The sequence below is a fragment of the Phyllobates terribilis genome, unplaced genomic scaffold, assembly GCF_046119375.1.
Source record: "Phyllobates terribilis strain yellow unplaced genomic scaffold, ASM4611937v1 Scaffold_1__5_contigs__length_1240528914, whole genome shotgun sequence".
In the NCBI taxonomy this organism is placed as follows: Eukaryota; Metazoa; Chordata; class Amphibia; order Anura; family Dendrobatidae; genus Phyllobates; species Phyllobates terribilis.
This window is the reverse complement of record NW_027362761.1, coordinates 320,714,557-320,736,345: the sequence shown is the minus strand read 5'-3', so window position 1 is coordinate 320,736,345 and position 21,789 is coordinate 320,714,557. Positions and strand designations below refer to the sequence as shown.

The following is a 21,789-nucleotide window of genomic DNA, read 5'->3' as shown; positions in this document are numbered from 1 at the left end:
GGAGAGAGGAGGTGAGTAGAATTGTTTGGTTTTTTTTTTGTTTGTTTTTTTTGTGTGTGTGCAGCGTGATGGGGATTAGGGGGTGCAGAGCATACCAGGAAGAGGGATGAGGGGGGCCATACATACATACCAGGATGAGGGGGGCCATACATCCCAGGAAGAGGGATTAGGGGGGGCATACATACCAGGATGGCAGGTGCGGGGTGCCATACATAACAGGATGGGGATGAGGGCCATATATACCAGGATGGGGGATATTAACAGAATTGGGGGACATTACCCCTATAACAGTGTCAGCAGCAGACCCCCTCCTCCTTAACAGGACATCATTCATTACCACATTTTTTGCTTACATTTTTTTTTCTATTTTCCTCTTCTAAAATCTAGGTGCGTCTTATGGTCCAGTGCATCTTATAGTCCGAAAAATATGGTAACTCTAAGAATATGATGATGAAAAAACAATTTTTGATAAAAATTTGTTCATTTATATCGCATTGTCAACTGCTCTTTATTTGTTCATTCGGCCTCCCAAAAATCAGTGGTGGCATATTTGCTATTTTCACACTCTCTTAACATTCACTGTGTGCTTTTTTTCTGGAAAACATCTGCGGCCAAAATAGTCAGTGCACCCATAGATTAATTCAAGGGGTCTAGTTATTTTTGTTTTGTTTTTTTCTGGTGTTCTTGTACTGTAAGTGCTCCGCAAATGGTGGCAACAAACTTTTTCAGCAAAATCTTAGTTCCAAAAGTGACATGGCGCTCTTTCCTTCTGAGCCCTACTGTGTGGCCAATCGGTAGTTTCCATCAACTGATGGGTTATTGCTGCATTCAGAAGAAATTGTGTAACAAATTGTGAGGTCCATTCTTCTTTTACCTCTTGTGATAATTAAACATTTGCAGCTATCATGTTGTTAAATAGGTTGAAAAAAGACCTAGGGCCACCAAGTTCAACCTTCCACCAATTATACCCTTTGTCTCTAATTTAAGTATAACCCACAATTTATTGGTAAAAATGGGCTGTGAAACTAAAAAAGGTACATTTGTAACACTGAAATATTATATTAGCTGCACATTTTTCATTTTTACAAAGGGTAATAGGAGAAATTGTGCCTCGCAATTTGTTGCACAATGTCTATCAAACACGGCAATGCGTCATGTGGCTGTAAATGGGGCTCATGGGGCTCCGAAGCGAAGCAGCATAATTTGGCTTTTGGAATACAGGTTTTGTTTGAATAGATTGTAGGCACCATTTGCAGAGCCTCTGAGGTGCCAGACCAGCAAAATTCCCCACAATTGACTCCACATTGGAAGCTACTCTGCTTAAGTACAGGTGCTTACGTTTGTATTCCTGTTGAGCACCTGAAGGGCTAACACATTTCCTGACAGCAGCTTTGAATAATTGGAGGGCTTCAGTTTTTAAAATACTCTCACTTTTGGGGTTTTTCAATGTATAGACCCTTCCTATAAACTGCAAGTTGAGCCTAGGAGCTGAGCGATATAGGAAAGCTCATGTTTATTTTCATGTAAGTTATATGAATTGTTGTGTTTTATACATAAAATTTGTGTTTGAACAAAACATTTTTTTTCTCACCAGGGAAATTGGAAACAATAACAAGGCTCTATTACCATGGTTATTTGTACAGAAACAGAAATATAATAAAGTCTGCTGCCCATTGGAAGGAGTAAGGCCGTCCCCAGTTCAGGTATGTTTTCTTCATTTTTCTTATCTCAGACCACTTCAGATGATTCCTCTCTGCATACATTTAGTGAATACTGAATAAAACATTCTTCGAGCACATCGTCTCATGTGAGAAATCCATGGTGGAGCTTTACCTAGGAAGTAATTTTTTATTTCTGTAGAAATATGTTGGATAGTTGGGCAGCATGGTGGCTCAGTGGTTAGAACTGTTGCTCTGCTGTGCTGGGGTCCTGGGTTCAAGTCTCTCCAAGGACAACAACTGGAAGGAGTTGTAAAAAAGGCCCATATCGCTAAAACTACGTGGTGGGTTTTTATTACTAAAAAACCCCCCAAAAAACGGATTAATAAGGGGAACAGTGGGAGTAAAATAAGACCAAAATATAGTCACTTTTGACCTTGACCTGGTGACCGGTCTTCTTAAATGATAAAACAGACTTTACCACAATGGACTTAGAGAAGGGTTTAAGCAAACTGAAATGTCCCTTTGCTCTGTATGAACGTTCGCAACCTTAGAAGCTGCTTTTCAGGAAGGAAAAAAAAGTATTGGGCCTTCCTCATTAGCGATGCCGGAAATATCAGCAGGTCTTTATGTATCAATAAAAAAAGCAACTATTCGGCCATCCATTTAAGGAGTGTTTCTAGTTAATGAACTTTATTACATGGGACGTTTCTTACAGGTGACTTTTATTAATTATTATGCTCACTTATATAGCTCCATCATATTCCACAGCGCTTTACAGAAATTGTTACCATTGGGGCTCACAAACCAGGTCTTTGGAGTGTGGGAGGAAACCCGAGAACCCGGAGAAAACCCACGCAAACACGGGGAGAACATACAAACTTCTTTCAGATGTTGTCCTGTAAAATCAGGGGGCACTATAGTGCTTCTTTCGTGTCAAACAGACATCTAACAAGAAAAGTATTTTATACGGAGTTATTTTTTTTAATAGAGATTTTAAGCCTTTTTTTTGCAATATGACAGCAACAAAAAGCGTAAGGAAAAATGTTGCAAAAAAATGTGGTTGTCTAAAAACTAAGGCCCCGATTTCATTAAGATTTAGCGTTTTGTACACCAGTCTTAAGGAGGGCTGTAATAAGATGCTGCGAATTCATTAAGAGATTCACACCACTTAATGAATTTGGCGCATCTTATTTTTGCACCTCGACAGAAATATTACTCCAGTTGTGGAACTGTAGTAACATTTCTGGCATAGTTGATGAATTTGAAAGGCGGGCTCTACCCATTTTGGCATCTCTGCTCAAATCTAGTGTGAAAAACACCAAAGTCACACATTTTTTGCACAACTCTGCATTGCTCAAAAATTTGCTGACTTTTCAAACTGTTTATGCCAGCTTATCTGTTAAAGACGCACATGATGAAGGCACGGAAGCACTCATCTCCCAAACAGCACCAGCGACAATATGAATAAGACCCAGGCTAGGGCCGAAACGTTGTAGTTTTTCTTGTAGCCTTTTCCCTGCACCTTTTTGATATCAGTGCATGAAGTCTTATTCACTATTTGTGAAATAAACTACTTTAATTTATCATTGAAAATAGGAAGTAATTCACCGCACTCTCTTTTTAGCTTTCTGGTGAAAACACTTTGAATTGCCTCCTATGTGTGTTAAAGCAGTCTACGCACATATGCAGTTCTGATGCAGTTTTTGGGTCAGCAGCACGGACACAGAGACATTGATATAGTGAATCATACAAGTCTGATTGCATGTGGAACAGACCAGAAGAGTTGAATATGCTGGATGGGACAAAGATGAGTGGAGTTGGAAATACTCTATGTATGATGATTAGTAGAGCAGGGGATACAGACAGGTACCTTTTGGATAGCAAAGTCTAATGTGCAGACAGGACCTTAGAACAGTATAAATGAGAAGGTTGGTTGGTGTCTGGTTGCAGAGCAGTGTGTGCGGACAACAAAGTGGAACCGTATAGCTGTGTCAGAAGACTCGTGCTTTGGAGTAACAGAGCAGAGTGTGCGGACAACACGCAGGAACAGTAGGACTACGTTCGCATTCAGGAACCTTGGTGTAGCAAAGCCGAATGTGGGGACAACTCCCAGGAACAGTAGAACTAAGTTGGCTGTCATGTACCTGGGAGTAGTAGAACCCAATGTGCGGACAAGTGCATTGAATTTGTAGAGCTGAGTGTGCGAAGAGCACATAGAAACAGCTTAGGGGTGTTTGTCAATTGGTAGACTTGTAATTAGATGTAGAACTGGGTAGTAGTGATGAGAGAGCGTGCTCGTTTAACCCTTTAACCATGCATGCTCGGGTGCTTACCGAGTATCTTCGGTGTGCTCCTATATTATGCTCGAGTCGCTGCGCCTGCATGATTTGCGTCTGTTAGATAGCATCAACATGTGAGGATTCCCTAACAGCCGCAAATCATGCAGACGCAGGGACTCGAGCATAATATACGAGCACGCCGAAGATACTCTGTAAGCACCCGAGCATGCACGGTTAAAGGGTTAAACAAGCACACTCACTCATCACTACTGGGTAGGTAAAGTGAGTAGCTCCAGGAATGGACGGGAAAGTAGTGTGTGTTCCTAGCTCAATACTCAGGTGCCACGCAGCTAAGAGGCCTAGACAGATGATATCCGGGGTTCCTACCGGGTTACTTTAGTAATGTATAGTGTGCAGAAGAGGAGAGATGTGCGGATCGGCACTGGAGCTAGAACAGGTAAGTAACACTCCTTCCTGCTGAGTCATTTTCTGGCTCTGGCAATAAACTGCACTTCAAAAACTGCATAATTGTTTTCAGATAAAACTGCTCAAATGGAAAATTGTCTAATAAAATAACCAAACTCTATTTTACTTTGCATATTTTATTTATTCGCTGCATCTGCAGTACATCCACAAAGATGTGCAATTCAGCTCTGCTGCATGTATTTATGTAGTATTTTGTTGTCCTGTTGACAGACTGCATTGTATTTCTCAGACAGCGTATAGGAACAAGTGCGAGTTTCTGATTGGTGCTGGTGCCAGTAATGAAGACAAGACTGTAGGATTTCGACTGGGAAAGTACAAAGGAGGAACCTGTGCAGTAGTGGAGCCCTTTGATACTGTTCACATTCCGTGTATCACAAAGAAGGTTGTCAAGGCTTTTCAAGAATATATTAGGTAGCATGAATATTTTATAATAATAAATCCTCTGAAGAAAAGTCACTAATATTTGATTTCCTCACCATCATTCAAGCTAAAATGGAGTTTATAATCACAAAATGACTGTCAAAACCAAGCACTAAAATTTGACCTTTAGTGTCCAAATCTATAGCTGCATTTGCCAGAAATCTTTAGACTATGCTAATACGGTACATGAACCAGAGAGGGGCAGAGATAAGTAAAAAAACAACTAGGAGGTATGGTGCACTGAATTGCTCGGTGACACCAAGGGCGCACCTCCTTAGCATATTTGAATAAATAGCTATTTCTTGCAAATGCCACCAGATGCAAAAATGTTTCCATTGTAATGTATAACCTCAGTTTTGAATTATATTGATGGATGTAGATGAATGAAGCTGTGATCTGTTCTCTGCAGGGCTTCGCCATATGTAGTCTACAGCCCAGAGTCCTATGGAGGCCACTGGAAGCAGCTCACAGTCAGGAGCAGCAGAAAGGGTCACATTATGGCAATAGTGTATTTTCATCCACAGGTATGTAATCTTTTCTCCGTGTGTTGTTGCATTGTTTTTTTTTGTACTGGTACATTGTATTTTAATGGTTTTTGTGTTACATTGTGTATTTTATGTTTTTTTTTTTTTATATATATATGTATAAATATTAATTTCTCCTTAGAAACTGAGCAAGGAAGATCTGACAGAGCTAAAATCTTCCTTGGCAAAGTTTTTCACAGAAGGACCAGGAAAAGATAGCGGGGTCACCTCACTTTATTTTGTGGAGGAAGGTCAAAGGTGTGCTATTTCTAATACATGCACTGTGTACATTTTATAGTTTCTATTCTGTTCAGTATTAGTTTGCCTCCAATTGGTTTTTACTCTTCACTTAACAAAAGATTACAAACTGTCAGTCAACATTTATTGAAAGCTCCATGATAAAGCAAACAGTTAGAGGTCAGCAGATATAGGACTATAGTCAGCAGGACAGAACCTACACTTCTGATAAATTTGTTCTGAGAATGTTAAAGGGGTTGTCCACTGCCAGGACAACCCCTTCTCATTCCTCATGTTTGGCCCCATTAAAATAAAAACTCTTATATTCACTTCCCGTGCCTGCGTTGTTCCAGCGGTGCCGACACTCACATTCCCGGGGCTTTTGTGCCATTCTTATGACGTGAGCCCAGCGCCCGATCAACACTGGCTTAACTGTTCCTGCCTTCTGGCGTATTGAACATCAATAGGAAGTTAGGGCTGCGGCTGCTCTCTGACTTCCTCTTGATGATCGAATTGTCCGAAGGCAGGGACAGTGACGCCAGAGCTGATTGGGCACCGGGCTCACATGTCATAACAACCGCACGAGAGCCCCGGGACCGCTAGTGCCGACACCGCTGGAACAGCACCGGCATGGAAAGTGAATATAAACTTTTTTTTATTTTAACGGGGCCAAACATCAGGTATGGAATGACAAGGGGTTGTCCTGGTAGTGGACAACCCCTTTAAACTCTAAATTGGGCCTTGGAAACTTTGAAGGGTGCTATATTTGCCATACAGGCACAATATTATTTAGTAATTCTAATGTCTAAGAGAAAAAGAAAAGTAATTTACTCTCCTCTTCCATTTTACAACAAATGTATGTCTGCTTGAAACAAGCGTGCATGTGTGTGGCGAGGTTGTAAGGAATGATGGTTGGCCTAGGTATTGACTGTACATTGGCAACTTAAACCTGACATGTACTTTCAACAAACTTGTGTATCTTATCAGAGAACTCAGCTTCCTTCCTCACTAATAAGACACGTGTTACCCTCCCTCTGCCTCCTGAACTCACCATCCACTTTGAAAAAGCAGCTCAAGTCCATCTTTCTCAGAGGAGAGGGATTGCAGGCATCATATAACACAACCCATTATAATCTATGGAGAGGGGAGGGGGGAAGAGGAAAGGGAAGAGAACAGACAGAGGCCAACAGAAAATCATTGTGCAGAGCTCTGTATCAAGTGTTTTCCCTCACATCAGAGGTTGATTCAGATAAACACAGCTTAGCTCTACTGTATAATGTCCTCCGTGCTGCTGGAGCTTTTGTCTGTGTGCTAAAAAGTGAATGAAGAGTAGGCATTCCCCTCTGTTTATGGCAGAAATCACTGCAGCTCTTCTGCTCCCCCAGCTATCAATGGGTTGTAAGTTACAGATACAGCATGCAAAAGGGAAAACTGGTGAGAATGCTGGATAGAAGTCAGAAATGGTAGTATGCCTCTTGTACACACAGGACAGCTTATTCTCAATAGTTATTTGAAAGCACAGTTACTCTTTAAAGATGTTTTAAAATTGTTTATACTTATAATTTTAGTATTTAAATAACTTTTATACTTGTTTTGTACACACAGTTACGAGTTGTCCATTAATGGACAACCCATTCTGAAATTGCCCAAAGGTGCAGCATAAAATAATAATAAAAAAATGCTATCCTGACCGCTCAGACCAGTACCTTTCATGCTATGTCAAGGCTTGATGTGACTTGCAACGGGTACAACGCTCACATTTTAGCAATGGCATCAGTCCAGAAGTTAACTATAGGATTTTCTTTTTTAGGATGTACCTTGGGGCAATTCAGAAGGGGTTGTCCAATAGTGGACCCATTTAATTAACTGGCGCTTCAGTAAAACTGTAGAAATAAGTTGTATCTGTTCATGTATTTCTTGCAGAAAATCTCCAAACTTGGAAGATTTACCTGTGGAGCATGTGGCTGGAGAGCATTACATCTTTGAAGAATTGCTGGGATTAACCTTTCGGATTTCACCCCATGCTTTCTTTCAGGTAGAAAAGAGTGGCAAATACATGTCTCCTACTGATCAGAAGTGCCACTAATCATGAAATAAGGGGGAGAACTTTCTAAACAAGGGCAAAGAAAAACTCAGGATGTTGGCCATTGCATCCCACATTAGTTTTACTAGGCCAAATGACCTCAGAAAATTAAGAGCTGAAATATCAGCACTCCTTTCATTAAAGTTCTTCCTTTGTTTTCTGAAAGCTACTTGGAGATTTCCTATTCTTCATAGTTTCACAATTGCATAGTTTTAAAGATGAAAGAAGACATAAGTCCATCAAGGTCACCTATCAACCTATTCGTATTAATATATCAACAGGTTAACACACTTGCAGCAGAGGTTTTGTATTCAGCCATTGCAGACTGGGCTCAGCTGGACCAGAACAGTACTGTTTTGGATGTGTGCTGTGGCACGGGAACTATTGGAATCTCCTTAGCAAAGGTAAGTAACCGGTTATGTTAAAGGGGTATTCCCATCTCAAAGATCCTATCCGAATATGTAGTAGGTGTAATAATAATAATAATAATAATATTATCATATGCCTCCAATTGGAAATGTAGTATAGTTCTTCTGATTCGCTATGTAGCTAACCCGATGTGCAGAGCATTGCAGTTGCTTAGGTAGCCATGGTTGCAACTAGAGATGAGCGTTGTTCTACTCGAACTGTTCGCCAATCTCAAATTCGAGCTGTTTTGGGCGGTGTTCGAGCCGGTCGGCGAACACGAACAATTTGAGAAAAATTCGGCTGTTCGAGGTTATGTTCGATAACTGCACCAAAATCATAACTGGATTTTTTCTCAGTAATGATGAAAATTAATGTTAATACGCAGTTTGAGTGTACAGCGGGGCGGGGGGAGGGGCAGGGGATGGATCTCTGCAGGAACAATAAAGATCTCCATTTTTTTTTCTCTTTCCCGCATTTGCAGTGGGGAGGTGCAATCTGTCAGCCTATCAGCAGCGCACACACGGAGCGAAGTGCTTTTTTTCACACAAGCAAGGCCATGTGTGATTGGCAGTGTATGTCACATGTCCTTGCCCTATAAGACCAAGCCATTTTCCCCGTCGCCACCATTTTCTCACTGCTGCAGCTGCGTGTTAGACGGCACCGCTGTTGCTGTGTGTGCTATACCTTGTTAATTTCAAGCCAATTTTCGCACAAATATACAGATAGCTTGGGAGTAGGGAATAGTTGTGATTGCAGTCCTTTTAAGGACTAGGTTACAGCATTTCCTACGACTTTTATCAGGCAGGTCTGTGCTCTTAAATAGATAGATTGTGGGAGTAAAGACTAATTGTAATTGGAGTCCTTTTCAGGACTAGGTTACATCAGTTCCTATCAGTTTTTGCCAGGCAGGTCTGTGCCAGTGCTGTGCAAATTTTTTTCACAGCATTTGGCTGAATCTAGCAAAGCTAATCCTTTTTGGCCTATTGCAGAGTGTGTTAGTCAGTGGAGTAGCCTATCTGTGTTGCAAGATATACCACCTGTGTATAGAATACCAATTTTTTTACTGCACCTAGTGAAGTAAAATCTTTTGGGCATAGCATCATTCTATTAGTCCATCTATACTGACCTCCATCAGGTTGCAAACTGAATATAATTTTTTTCTGCATCTAGCTCTGAAAAAATATTTGGGCTTCTAGCAGTGTGTGGGACTTGTTCTATTAGTCCTTCTATACTGACCTCCAGCAGGTTGCAAATTGAATATAATTTTTTTCTGCATCTAGCTCTGAAAAAATATTTGGGCTTCTAGCAGTGTGTGGGACTTGGTCTATTAGTCCATCTATACTGACCTCCATCAGGTTGCAAATTAAAAATAATTTTTTTCTGCATCTAGCTCTGAAAAAATATTTGGGCTTCTAGCAGTGTGTGGGACTTGGTCTATTAGTCCATCTATACTGACCTCCATCAGGTTGCAAATTGAATAAAAAAATTTTCTGCATCTAGCTCTGAAAAAATATTTGGGCTTCTAGCGGTGTGTGGGACTTGGTCTATTAGTCCATCTATACTGACCTCCATCAGGTTGCAAATTAAAAATAATTTTTTTCTGCATCTAACCCAGCCAATAGTTTTGGCCTAATACCACAGTTTGGCCACTCAGCTCTGCTCGGTTACCATCCATTGTTTTTTTGTGCAAACAACTCCAGAGTTGTGAATTAGTTAACCACCAAAATGAGTGGAAAAAGGCCTGCTGCTGGTGGAAAGGGGAATAGGCGTGTTGGGAAGGGGAAAAAAGGTTGTGTCCGTGGGGTAGGTGCAGAAGAAAGACCATCTTCCAGCCAAACTAAAATGTCTACTTCTTTTAGCGGACAATGTGATAAGATCCCTTTCTTACGGCCACGCCAATCGCTACAAATTCCAGATGAGGCACAAAAACAGCAGGTGCTTCAACGGATATCAAGTGCTCCTTTAAGTGGGCTCTCCTCCACATCAACTTCAACATCACAAATACTCCAGTCCTCAAAGGTGTCACCCAAATCGCACTTGCTTCCTCACAGCTCCCAAATCTCCAGCTGCCCGTCTGAGTATGAGGTAGAACAGATGGTTGAGTCTGCAGAGCTGTTTACTCATACTATAGCCTGGGAATCAGAGGTCGACTCCAGCGCTTCTGTGAATCCAGACGAGGAAATGATCTGCACTGATGCCCAGAATCTTTATGAGTCGGATCCAGGACCAGACGCAGAAGGTTCTGACCATAATGTAGACCCTCATTCCCAAACTGTAACTCCTGTTGGTGGAGACAATGAGGAAGACGATGATAAGACTCAAATACCTGATTGGAGCGACAACTTTAGTTTTTTGTCAGGGCAGGAACAGGTTGGCTCTGAGGACGACGGGTGTGATAACGCACAGGGTGATGATGATGAGGTCGGAGATCCCACTTACTGTCAACCCACAGTCAGCCAAGAGATGAGGTCAGCAGAGGAGGTGGAGGAAGATGCTAGTGACGACGAGGTCAGGTTGCGCCTTCCTGGACAGAGACGTAGTACTGGAAGCACGTCAACAACTGCATCCTCAAACACAACTCTGCCTCTCACCACAAGTCGTGGTGGCTCTTCAGGTCGCATGGGTGCTAAGCCTTGCATAGCCTGGGCATTTTTTCAGATCGATAAAGATGACCCAACTCGTGTTATCTGTAACATTTGTCAGCAAAAGCTAAGTAGAGGCCAAAAAATGCATAGTTTGAGTACTTCATGCATGAACCGGCACATGGACATGAAGCATAAGTTGCAGTGGGAAGCTCAGTGTGCTACAATGCGGTCTAGCCGGCCGGGCCAACCACCGTCTGCCATGTCTTGTGCATCCGCGGCCTCTTCATCCTCTGTGACTGGGGGGACAGCAGTCACACCTGTTTTGGGGCGCAGACCTGCCACCTCTTTACCCGCAACAGCCAGCGTGATTGGCAGGTCATCATTTTCTTTGGAGGTGGTAACACCAGCTGGTCTTGAGCGCTGTCCGACATCGATAGCACCACCTTTGGATCAAGGCAACCTAACATGTCCGCCTGCATCTTCCTCACAGACCGGCAGTTTGCCGGGGACACCCTTATCAACCCCGTCTAAGCACAATAGCCAGCCCTCGGTCCCTCAGATGTGGACAAGTAAAAGACCATTTCCTCCTAGCCATGAGAAAGCTAAGAGGTTGAATTTCACCATCTGCAAGCTCTTGGCTACAGAAATGCTGCCTTTCCGCCTGGTGGACACAGAGGATTTTCGAGACCTTATGTCCGTCGCAGTGCCCCAGTACCAGATGCCCAGTCGGCACTACTTCTCAAAGAAAGGTGTGCCTGCGCTCCACCAGCATGTCGCACACAACATCACCGCTTCTTTGAGAAACTCTGTGTGTGACAGGGTGCATTTCACCACAGACACTTGGACGAGTAGGCATGGACAGGGGCGTTACATGTCGCTGACTGGGCACTGGGTAACTATGGTGACAGCAGGACAAGGGGCTGCTGTCCAAGTCTTGCCGTCCCCACGAGTTGTGCGTCAATCCTCTTTATGTCAAAGTTCCACCACTGCTTCTGCCTCCTCAACCTCCTCTCGGTCTTCCACCTGCACCCAAAGCCTGTCTGGTCATGCCACAAGCTTTCTAACTGCGCAGAAGGGATCCTGCACACCTCCTTACTATGCTGGCAGTAGGGCTCAACGTCATCAGGCGGTTTTTACATTGAAATGTCTGGGAAATGTGAGTCACACAGCTGAGGAGTTGTGGTCAGCTCTGGAGAACCAATTTCATGAATGGTTGTCTCCACTGGACCTGAAACCAGGGAAGGCCGTGTGCGACAATGCTGCAAACCTGGGTGCGGCCCTTCGCCGGGGCAATGTCACACACGTGCCTTGTATGGCTCACGTGTTGAACCTGGTTGTCCAGCAATTTTTAGCCCACTATCCCAGACTAGATGGCCTTCTGCAGAGGGCACGGTCGCTGTGTGCTCACTTCCGCCGTTCGCATCCCGCAGCTCAGCGACTTACATCTCTACAGAAGTCGTTGGGCCTGCCACTTCACCGGCTAAAATGCGATGTGCCTACCCGGTGGAATTCAACTCTGCACATGTTGCAGCGACTGTGGCAGCACCGACAAGCCCTGGTGCAATACGTTCTGACGTATAGCCTGGGCCAACGAGATTCAGAGGTGGGGCAAATCACGCTGGAGGAGTGGTCTCAGATCAGGGACCTATGCACCCTTCTGCACAGTTTTTAAATGGCGACAAAGATGTTTAGTGCTGACGATGCCATTATCAGCATGACTATTCCGGTGATTTACATGCTGGAGCACATGTTAAACAGAATTCGGAGTCAGGTGGTGGCACAAGAGGAGGTGGAGGAAGTAGAGGAGGAGGAGTTGTATGCGGAAGGGCTAACATCTGCAAGGTCCAGACGGTCGGCAGCACCAAGGCGGCAGGCATGTGAGGGTGGGGGAGATGGTTTTACCAGGGCGCATGGTAGCAGCCAAACTAGTGAAGAAGGTGCAGGAGCCCAGGAAGAAGTGGAGGACGAACTGATGGAAGACTCATCAGATGAGGGAGACCTTGATCACATTTCTGTTGTGCGAGGTTGGGGGGAGAGGACAGAGGAAGGAAGCATGATTGTTACCTCGCCACCAACACAACAGGGACTTGGTGCTCCTGGATGCGCAACACACATGAGTGCCTTCTTGCTGCACTACCTGCAACATGACCCTCGAATTGTGAGAATTAGAAATAATCCTGACTACTGGGTTGCCACACTGTTAGATCCCCGGTACAAAAGTAAATTTGCAGAAATTATTCCTGCCATAGAAAGGGATGCACGCATGCAGGAGTATCAGCAGAGACTGTTGCAGAATCTTACATGTGCTTTTCCACAAAATACCAGTGGTGCACGTAGTGAATCTCACAGTTCCAACTTGCCAACCGTGGGACCGTCAAGTGTTCAGCACTCAAACCGTGACAGAACCACAGTATCTGCTGGTAACATCAATTTTGCGGAATCATTTCACCACTTTTTTAGCCCATCCTTTGCAAGGCCACAGGAGACAAGAAGTCTGACACATAGTCAACGCCTAGAGACGATGGTACAGGAGTATCTCCAAGTAAACATTGAAGCCACGACTGTGTCACTGGACCCTTGCTCTTTTTGGGCTTCCAATCTGGATAAATGGCCGGAGCTAGCCACTTACGCCTTGGAGATCTTGTCATGCCCCGCAGCCAGCGTTCTGTCTGAACGTGTGTTCAGCGCTGCTGGTGGTGTGCTGACAGATAAGCGCACGCGGCTCTCCACTGATAATGTAGACAGACTCACGTTCATAAAGATGAACAAATCATGGATCCGAAACGACTTTTCTACCCCTGTGTCATCCTGGGGAGAGTAAAAGCTTGATGATTGGTTAAAATCACCCTACCAACCGTTTTAAGCTTTCAAATTACTAATCATGTTTATCTGTATCTTGACTGGAAAATAATTTGGGCTTTGTAGCAGTGTGCAGCACTGATCCTATTAGGCCATCTATACTAAAGCTTCACCAGATTTAAAATTAAAAATAATTTTTAGCTGCATCTAGCCCGGAAAATAATTTTGGGGCTCCGAGATGCGCAAGGCACATAAGTGCCTTCTTGCTGCACTACCTGCAGCATGACCCTCATATTGTCAGAATTCGAAGTAATCATGACTACTGGGTTGCCACACTCTTAGATCCCCCAAACTTTTCGATCAACCTTTTCATTTTAATAAAGACCAAAAAAATGGTCATTTTTGAAATTATAAGCATTAGCAGGTTATCACAAACTGAAATCAAACAGTTTTCAACTCAAAACTTTATTCTAGGTGATGTTACATTTTCACATAGGACCCCTTGTTCGAAAGGAGCTTCTGAACTCTCTCGTCCATTGAATTTGTCAGGTTTTGGATGGTTTCTGCTTCAATTGTTTTGCATGAGGACAGAATACCCTCCCAGAGCTGTTGCTTAGATGTGAACTGCCTCCCGCCATCATAGACACTCCTTTTAATGATGCTCCAAAGGTTCTGAATGGGGTAGAGGTCAGGGGAGCATGGGGGTCACACCATAAGTTTGTCCCCTTTTATGCCCATATCAGCCAGAGATGCAGATGTTTTATGTGCAGCATGAGATGGTGCATTATCATGCAGAAAAATGATCTTGCTGTGAAATACACGGTGGTTCTTCTTGAACCATGGCAGGAAGTGCTGTTTGAGAAAATCCACATACATTATGGAGTTCATCTTTAGCGCCTTCAGGGATCCTAAAGGGGCCAACAATCTCTCTCCCCATGATTCCAGCCCAAAACATTACTCCACCTCCTCCTTGTTGGCGCTGTAGCCGTGTTTGCGTGGGGTGTCCATCAACCAGCCATCCTCCACTCCATCCATCTGGACCATCGAGCGCTGCACGGCACTCATCCGTGAACAAAACAGTTTTGAAATCAGTCTTCATGTAATGTTTGGCCCACTGGAGCCGTTTCTGCTTGTGTGAAGTGGATAGAGGAGGTCGACAGGATGGCGCATGCACAGCTGCAAACCTCTGAAGGACCCTGCATCTTGTTGTTCGGGGGACGTTGGAGGCACAAGCAGCTTCAAAAACTTGTCTGCTGCTATGACAAGGCTTTTTTGCCGCTGCTCTTTCAACCTGACGTAATTGCCTGTAGGAAAGAGTCCTCAATTTGCCCTTATCAGCACGCACACGTGTGTACTGTGAATCAGCTACATACTTCTTGATTGCCAAGACACTTCATCCTGATCATCGCACAATGTTGATTGTAGTCATGCCTTGACCTAAACACTCCACAATTTGTTGCTTCTCAGCAGCCGACACATCCTTTTTCTTTCCCATTTTGGCAGAAAATGTAGGCTGCTTAATAATGTGAGAGAACCTTCTTAAGTAGTCTTGCCTTTCATTGGACACACCTGCCAAACTAATTAGCACAGGTGTCTGCAATTGCTTACAGTGATATAAAGAGCCCTGACACACATCACCATCAATGAGTTTAACTGACAAACAAACAAATTCTTCCCTTATCACTCCTAAACACTTTTTGTATAATAATTTGGAACGCAGTGTACATGTGCTTTTCCACAAAACACCAGTGGTTCACGTAGTGAATCTTACAGTTCTAACTTGCCAACCGTGGTCTGTATGGAGTTGTTCAATAAAGGGCCCAAAATTAAGATAACATAGATGGGAGAGGTCTCTATGAATAGGAATTCCTAAGTATTTGATACCCTGTGAGGGCCAGGCAAAGGGAAAGTTGGACTGGATGGAATCCTATATGGATTTGGGGAGGGAGACATCGAGGGCCTCAGACTTCGCTGCATTGATTTTAAAATTTTACCATGTAACAAAGTGATCTATTTCAGCCATAACAGCATGGATGGATATATGTGATTGAGTGATATATACTAGGACATCATCAGCAAATAGAGAGCACTTGTACTCGGTGCCTCCCACCTCAATCCACCTAATATTGGGGTTATGGCGAATTGATGAGAGCAGGTGCTCCGTCACTAGGATGTATAAGAGAGGGGACAGAGGACATCACTGCCTTGTCCCATTGGTGATTGTGAAAGGTGATGAAAATGTTCTGACGCACCCCCTGGGCCTTGGGACACCCGGAGCCGGACCCTTTTTGGTGGATGCTGGTGGTTGTAGTCTTCGTGGCGGCGACCCAGTTCCGTGGCTCAGGGCGGTCAAACCAGTGGCGGAACTATTTATGTGGTTTTGATGTTTAAATGTCCGACTACGCCACCCGTGGATTGCGGTCAGAGTGAACCGCCGCTACAGGGCAGACCACTGAGGCTGGTGTTGTAGGTGCAGCAGAGCGTAGCATAACTCCCCACGGGAGGAGTATAGCCTCAGGGCAGTGTATGCGGAGGATGGGGGTGATGGTGCAGGGCAGCAGCAGTAACGACACGGAGTCAGTGATGCAGTTCAGGGCCTTTACTCACAGTTCTTATTATCCAGACCACGTCTGCAGGTAACGGCTGCCCACGTCGTACTATGCTCACCAGGTGAGGGGCTCAGACAACTCCCAGATAACTTTGGAGCACTTCACAGGACCCCCTTTGTGTGTCCTTTGTCTGGCCTTTCTTACCAACACTTCTGTCCGGCTGCCTCGGGCCTCCTCTTGGTAAACTTGGCGCCAGTTTCCCTGACCCTATGTGGTGCCTTCCTAGCGGGTGTAGCGAGGGGCTGCGCCACATAAAATGTCAGAGCCTCCGGTTTCTAGCTGAGGGTCGTTTCCTGCCTCCACTAGTTCGGGGACCGGTCTCCCCCTTTGGCCTGACCCCTCCACGCAGGTGGATTCGGGCGTGCGGTGGCGACTCGCCCGTCCGCACCCCTGGGATCCCTTCATTCCTCGTTCCTGGAGCCTTCTCCGCTCCTCTTCCTTCCTTCTCCCTCTTCCAGGCCTGGGCCTCTGTTACTAGGCCCGCCTCCGGAGCAGAGCTCATGCAGAGCCCCTGCTCCCTGCCACTTCTGCTCAGACTTCTCTGCACTGAACTAAGATGGTGCCCACCTTTTATACTCCCTTCTCAATGCACCCAGGAACTGCTTCCTCCCTGCTCCTGCACTACAGGGTTCCCCTTCCTCAGTGTTCCCTCCCCCCACTCCAGCCAGGGACAGGGACTGTCGTGCCCATCTCAGGGGCATATTGGTCGCCCTGCCCCACGGCAATGTGGTGTAATGCATGCAGGTGTCGGGTCCTGATCCACACTCCATCCTTACCTGAGAGTGAGATATCACACCTCTGGGTGAGGTGCAATACGTCTTTAGCAACCGAGCCCTCAGGGTGCTACAGTTCCATTTATCTTCAGCCTAGGTGACGTATTGCGATACAGGGCCGTGATTTTGGCTATAAAAGGGTCCCCTAGACCCCTACCCCAAGCTTTTTAAGAGAATCATATATGGCGTGCCAGGAGACTCTATGGAATGCTTTCTCAGCATCCAACGAGAGTATCTAATTACAAATTTTTAACTGCATCTAGCCCAGGAAATACTTTGTGCCTAGTAGCAGTGTCTGCTAGTAAGCGGATTATCCCGGCTGTTAAGCAAGCTGCACCACCTGTAGTTTAGACACTTAATTTTTTCAAAGGAAATGCTTCGGGACCATGGGATACTTAGTGAAGAGCATCAGGAGGCACCCCAAGGCATAGGGGCTGGGACTGGCAGTAGGATGCCTTGCGGTGGACAGCCGAGCTCGATCCTTATAAAAGCTTTTTAACTGCAGCAGCTTTAGTGGACGCTACTGGAGCTGGAATTACCGCGGCTGCTGGCATGAGACTTGCCCTCCAATAGATCCTTGTAAATGGATTTAAAGTGTATTCATTCAAATTAGAGAGACAATTTAAATTAAAAAGCTTAGAGCTGCCTCCACCACAGGGGGGCTCGCTCGACCCACCAGCGGACAGGCACCAGTATTGGGAGAGGGGGGCTGGCCGTCAGGGTTCACCGCGGCTCTGGCACAAACCCGGCGACACGGAGGTGGCACGGGCAGGAGCGGACTGGCCGTGTCGGCTTCTCACTTTTTGGATTTTAGAAGGGCATGACATGCCTATATCTGTGTCTCCCCCTCCTTTTACTCCTCCACCTCTTTTATTTTCGCATGACTATATGTACTTGTCACTTTTCCATGTGTTAGTTATGTCTTCTGAGCAGTTTGTCAGCTTTTGGACACCTTTTGAAGGTGTTTTCTATGTGTTTCTATGTGTTTTTGTTTGCCTGCCATTGGTTTTAACGGTGTTCGAAGGTGTTCGACGAACAGTTCGGCGAACACACGGGTGTTCGACGAACCGAACCGAACTCGAACACTACGGGGGTGGCTCAACACTAGTTACAACCACTCATTTAGTGATAGTTAGTTGTTAGTGGCCGTAATCATGGATATCTAAGCTACTGCAATGCCTGCACATGGGGCAAGCAACGTAGTGATTTTGAAGAACTATATTAAATTTCTAATTGGAGGTATTTGCTATTAATAATAATAATAATAATAATAATAATAATAATAATAATAATGTTGTTGAGGTTGTTATAATTATTATTATTATTATTACACCTCCTACATATTGGGATAGGATATTGGAGATGGGAATATCCCTTTAAATAGGGGAGCCTCATGAAGATAACTCTTTTCTATATGCCTTTCCTACTAGAGCAATATAGATGCCGTAAGGGAGGTATCCTGCTAGAGAAACGTCAATCAGCCAGAGAGGTAGTAGAGAGCCACTAACAGAGTGGTCCTCCCTTCTGCAGATATTGGCCAACCATATAACGTATTCGGATGCAGCTTCACCTATCGATACAGGGGATGTAATATGATCAGAATCCACATCCGTCAGGTTAGCCTCAGTTTAAAGGGGTTCCCCAGGAATTAAAAATCTAAAAATTAATTATAGTTATATTTCTAAATATCTATAATTATGCCCACTTTTTAATTTATTTTTTAAAATCCCATATCTTAGAAACACAACACTTAATTAAAATTTTAAGTTTGAGAAGTCAAATGGACACTGCTCCCAAATCTTGCTTCCAGAATATTAACCCTGGTGTCATTTGATTTCTAAGATTCTAGGCTTTAATACCAATATCTGAGCGTTAGCCACAGCAAGTGTTTAAAATCATGGTGTACATCCCTGGCCGTAAATGGATTGAAAGACTACTATTGGTGGTAATGGTATAAGAGTGATCTCTATTATTGGGCTGAGGGGACCGTACTCTATTCTGGTGAATAAAGCAGACAATAAACCTCCGACATCTCAACATGGTGGATCAGCTCTTTCCTATTAACCAGTCTTTATCTTTTTTTTTCTGAATTGAGGAGTATGGTCAACTTCCTGTGGGTGGGGAAAAATCTTACTCCGTAAGATATCGCTCCCTGAGAACACCAACAATAGATTGTTTTGAAGGGGTTTGTGTTAAATGGCACTAATGTTCGCTTTTTTTCTCACCTGCTAAAGAAAGTGAAGAAGGTTGTGGGAATTGAATTGTGTCAGGAAGCCATTTCAGATGCCAAAGCTAATGCCAAGATCAATGGTATGTGCCTTTTTGAAGTGTTTTATTATAAATTTAAATAAAAAATTAAGGAACAACTAAAAAATGTATAGGTAAAAAATATTTAAACCCTTAAAGAGAACCTTTCACAAAATAAATTGCAACTAATATATATATGTGTGTGTGTGTGTGTGTGTGTGTGTGTTTTCTTATGTTAGTGCCACACCGGATCCCCGCCCTGACAGGCAGGGACTCCGGTGTGTCCGTACACTCACCCGCACTGCAGCCGGTGCTTTCCCCTCCTGTGCTCTGCCTGCTTCCAGCTGGTCTACTGGCCGTGTCTTTAGGGCTTGCGCTCCCGCCTTCTTAAAGGGCCAGAGCTCGCACTTGCTATTACATCCCCAGCCAATGGCTGTGGGACACTCCATATGTATTGCTTTCTCCTTGTTGGGGATGTGCCTGAGCAACCTGCCTTTTCTACAGTCTATGTTGCTAAGGTTGCGTACTAGTCCATGCTACCAAGCCTGCTGCACTTCGATGCAAACCAAGCCTTCTGCACTCTGGTGCATCTCAGCCTACCACATCCCGGTGCAAACCAAGCCTCTTGCACTCCCGTGCAACCCTGCTGCATTCTGGTGCAACCTAGTCTACCTGTCCCACTGGGTCCAGCTGCTGCACATCCGTCGGTCTGCTTTGGAGTAGCGCCTGGGCCACCTCCCTCGTCCATCCTCGGATCGTGGAGTCGTAAAGCAGCTGTGCGTCCGGGGTCAGATTAGGCGAGGCCCCTAGTTACGCCCCTCCAGGCACTCCTCTGTTCGTGGCACAGTGGTTCCACAAACCACATAATTGACATATTATATATATGTGTGTATATAAATATAGTTTACATCAGTGAAAAGTGGTGGAGGGGCTGGATAAAACGTTTTTGTTTTTTTTTCCTCCACAGCATTGATGAGATAAGGGTTTTTTCAGTTTATATGTAAATGTTCCCTTCAACAGTTAATAGAGATCCTTCTAAGGATATGTGCACACATTGTGTATTTGCTACAGGCATTTTTGCACCAAAAACATCTGTCTTGGCAGTTGAAACGCTGCGTAAATACGCCCGTTTTTTTTACTTATGTTTTTATATGCATTTTGTACATGTATGTATGTATTTATTTTATTTTTTTAACCATGCATTGACATGGGTGAAAACACTGAAAGGGTTAACATGCTGCAGATTTGAAATAGCTTCAGATCTGCAAGGAGAAAGTAAGCAATGTGCACGAGACTTCAGGAGTCTCATTCACTTTACTAGTACAACCCCTGGCAAAAATTATGGAATCACTGGGCTCGGTGGATGTTTATTCAGTTGTTTTAATGTTGTTGAAAAAAAGCAGATCACAGACATGGCACAACACTAAAGTCATTTCAAATGGCAACTTTAGGGCTTTAAGAAACACTAAATGAAATCCAGATTAAAAATGTGGTACTCCGTAAGGGTAATTTTTTTTCAGACCAAGCAGAGGGAAACAATTATGGAATCACTCAATTCTGAGGAAAAAATTATGGAATCACCCTGTAAATTTTCATTTCCAAAACTAACACCTGCATCAAATTAGATCTGCTCGTTAGTCTGCATCTAAAAAGGAGTGATCACACCTTGGAGAGCTGTTGCACCCAGTGGACTGACATGAATCATGGCTCCAACACGAGAGATGTCAATTGAAACAAAGGAGAGGATTATAAAACTCTTAAAAGAAGGTAAATCATCACGCAATGTTGCAAAAGATGTTGGTTGTTCAGTCAGCTGTGTCTAAAATCTGGACCAAATACAAACAACATGGGAAGGTTGTTAAAGGCAAACATACCGGTAGACCAAGGAAGACATCAAAGCGTCAAGACCGGAAACTTAAAGCAATATGTCTCCAAAACAGGAAATGCACAACAAAACGAATGGGAGGAAACTGGAGTCAATGTCTGTGACCGAACTGTAAGAAACCGCCTAAAGGAAATGGGATTTACATACAGAAAAGCTAAACATAAGCCATCATTAACACCTAAACAGAAAAAACAAGGTTACAATGGGCTAAGGAAAAGCAATCGTGGACTGTGGATGACTGGATGAAATCACGAATCTGCATTGGGCAAGGTGATGATGCTGGAACTTTTGTTTGGTGCCGCTCCAATGAGATTTATAAAGATTACTGCATGAAGAGAACATTCAAATTTCCACAGTCATTGATGATATGGGGCTGCATGTCAGGTAAAGGCACTGGGGAGATGGCTGTCATTACATCTTCAATAAATGCCCAAGTTTACATTGATATTTTGTACAGTTTTCTTATCCCATCAATTGAAAGGATGTTTGGGGATGATGATATCATTTTTCAAGATGATAATGCATCCTGCCATAGAGCAAAAACTGTGAAAACATTCCTTGAAAGAAGACACATAAGGTCAATGTCATGGCCTGCAAATAGTCCGGATCTGAATCCAATTGAAAATCTTTGGTGGAAGTTGAAGAAAATGGTCCATGAGAAGGCTCCAACCTGCAAAGCTGATCTGGCAACAGTAATCAGAGAAAGTTGGAGCCAGATTAATGAAGAGTACTGTTTGTCACTCATTAAGTCCATGCCTCAGAGACTGCAAGCTGTTATTAAAGCCAGAGGTGG

General features: G+C 44.1%; 1 protein-coding gene across 1 annotated transcript in view; it reads left to right on the top strand.

Moving 5' to 3' along the window:
- TRMT2A (tRNA methyltransferase 2 homolog A) overlaps positions 1-21,789 on the top strand; it is a 61,076-nt gene that overhangs the window by 11,070 nt on the left and 28,217 nt on the right. The window contains exons 3-9 of the mRNA XM_073675784.1: positions 1,595-1,703; positions 4,656-4,837; positions 5,256-5,370; positions 5,513-5,628; positions 7,531-7,642; positions 7,972-8,094; positions 19,099-19,174. Of these exons, the coding sequence (XP_073531885.1) occupies positions 1,595-1,703; positions 4,656-4,837; positions 5,256-5,370; positions 5,513-5,628; positions 7,531-7,642; positions 7,972-8,094; positions 19,099-19,174 (833 nt within the window). The remainder of the gene's footprint in view (positions 1-1,594; positions 1,704-4,655; positions 4,838-5,255; positions 5,371-5,512; positions 5,629-7,530; positions 7,643-7,971; positions 8,095-19,098; positions 19,175-21,789) is intronic.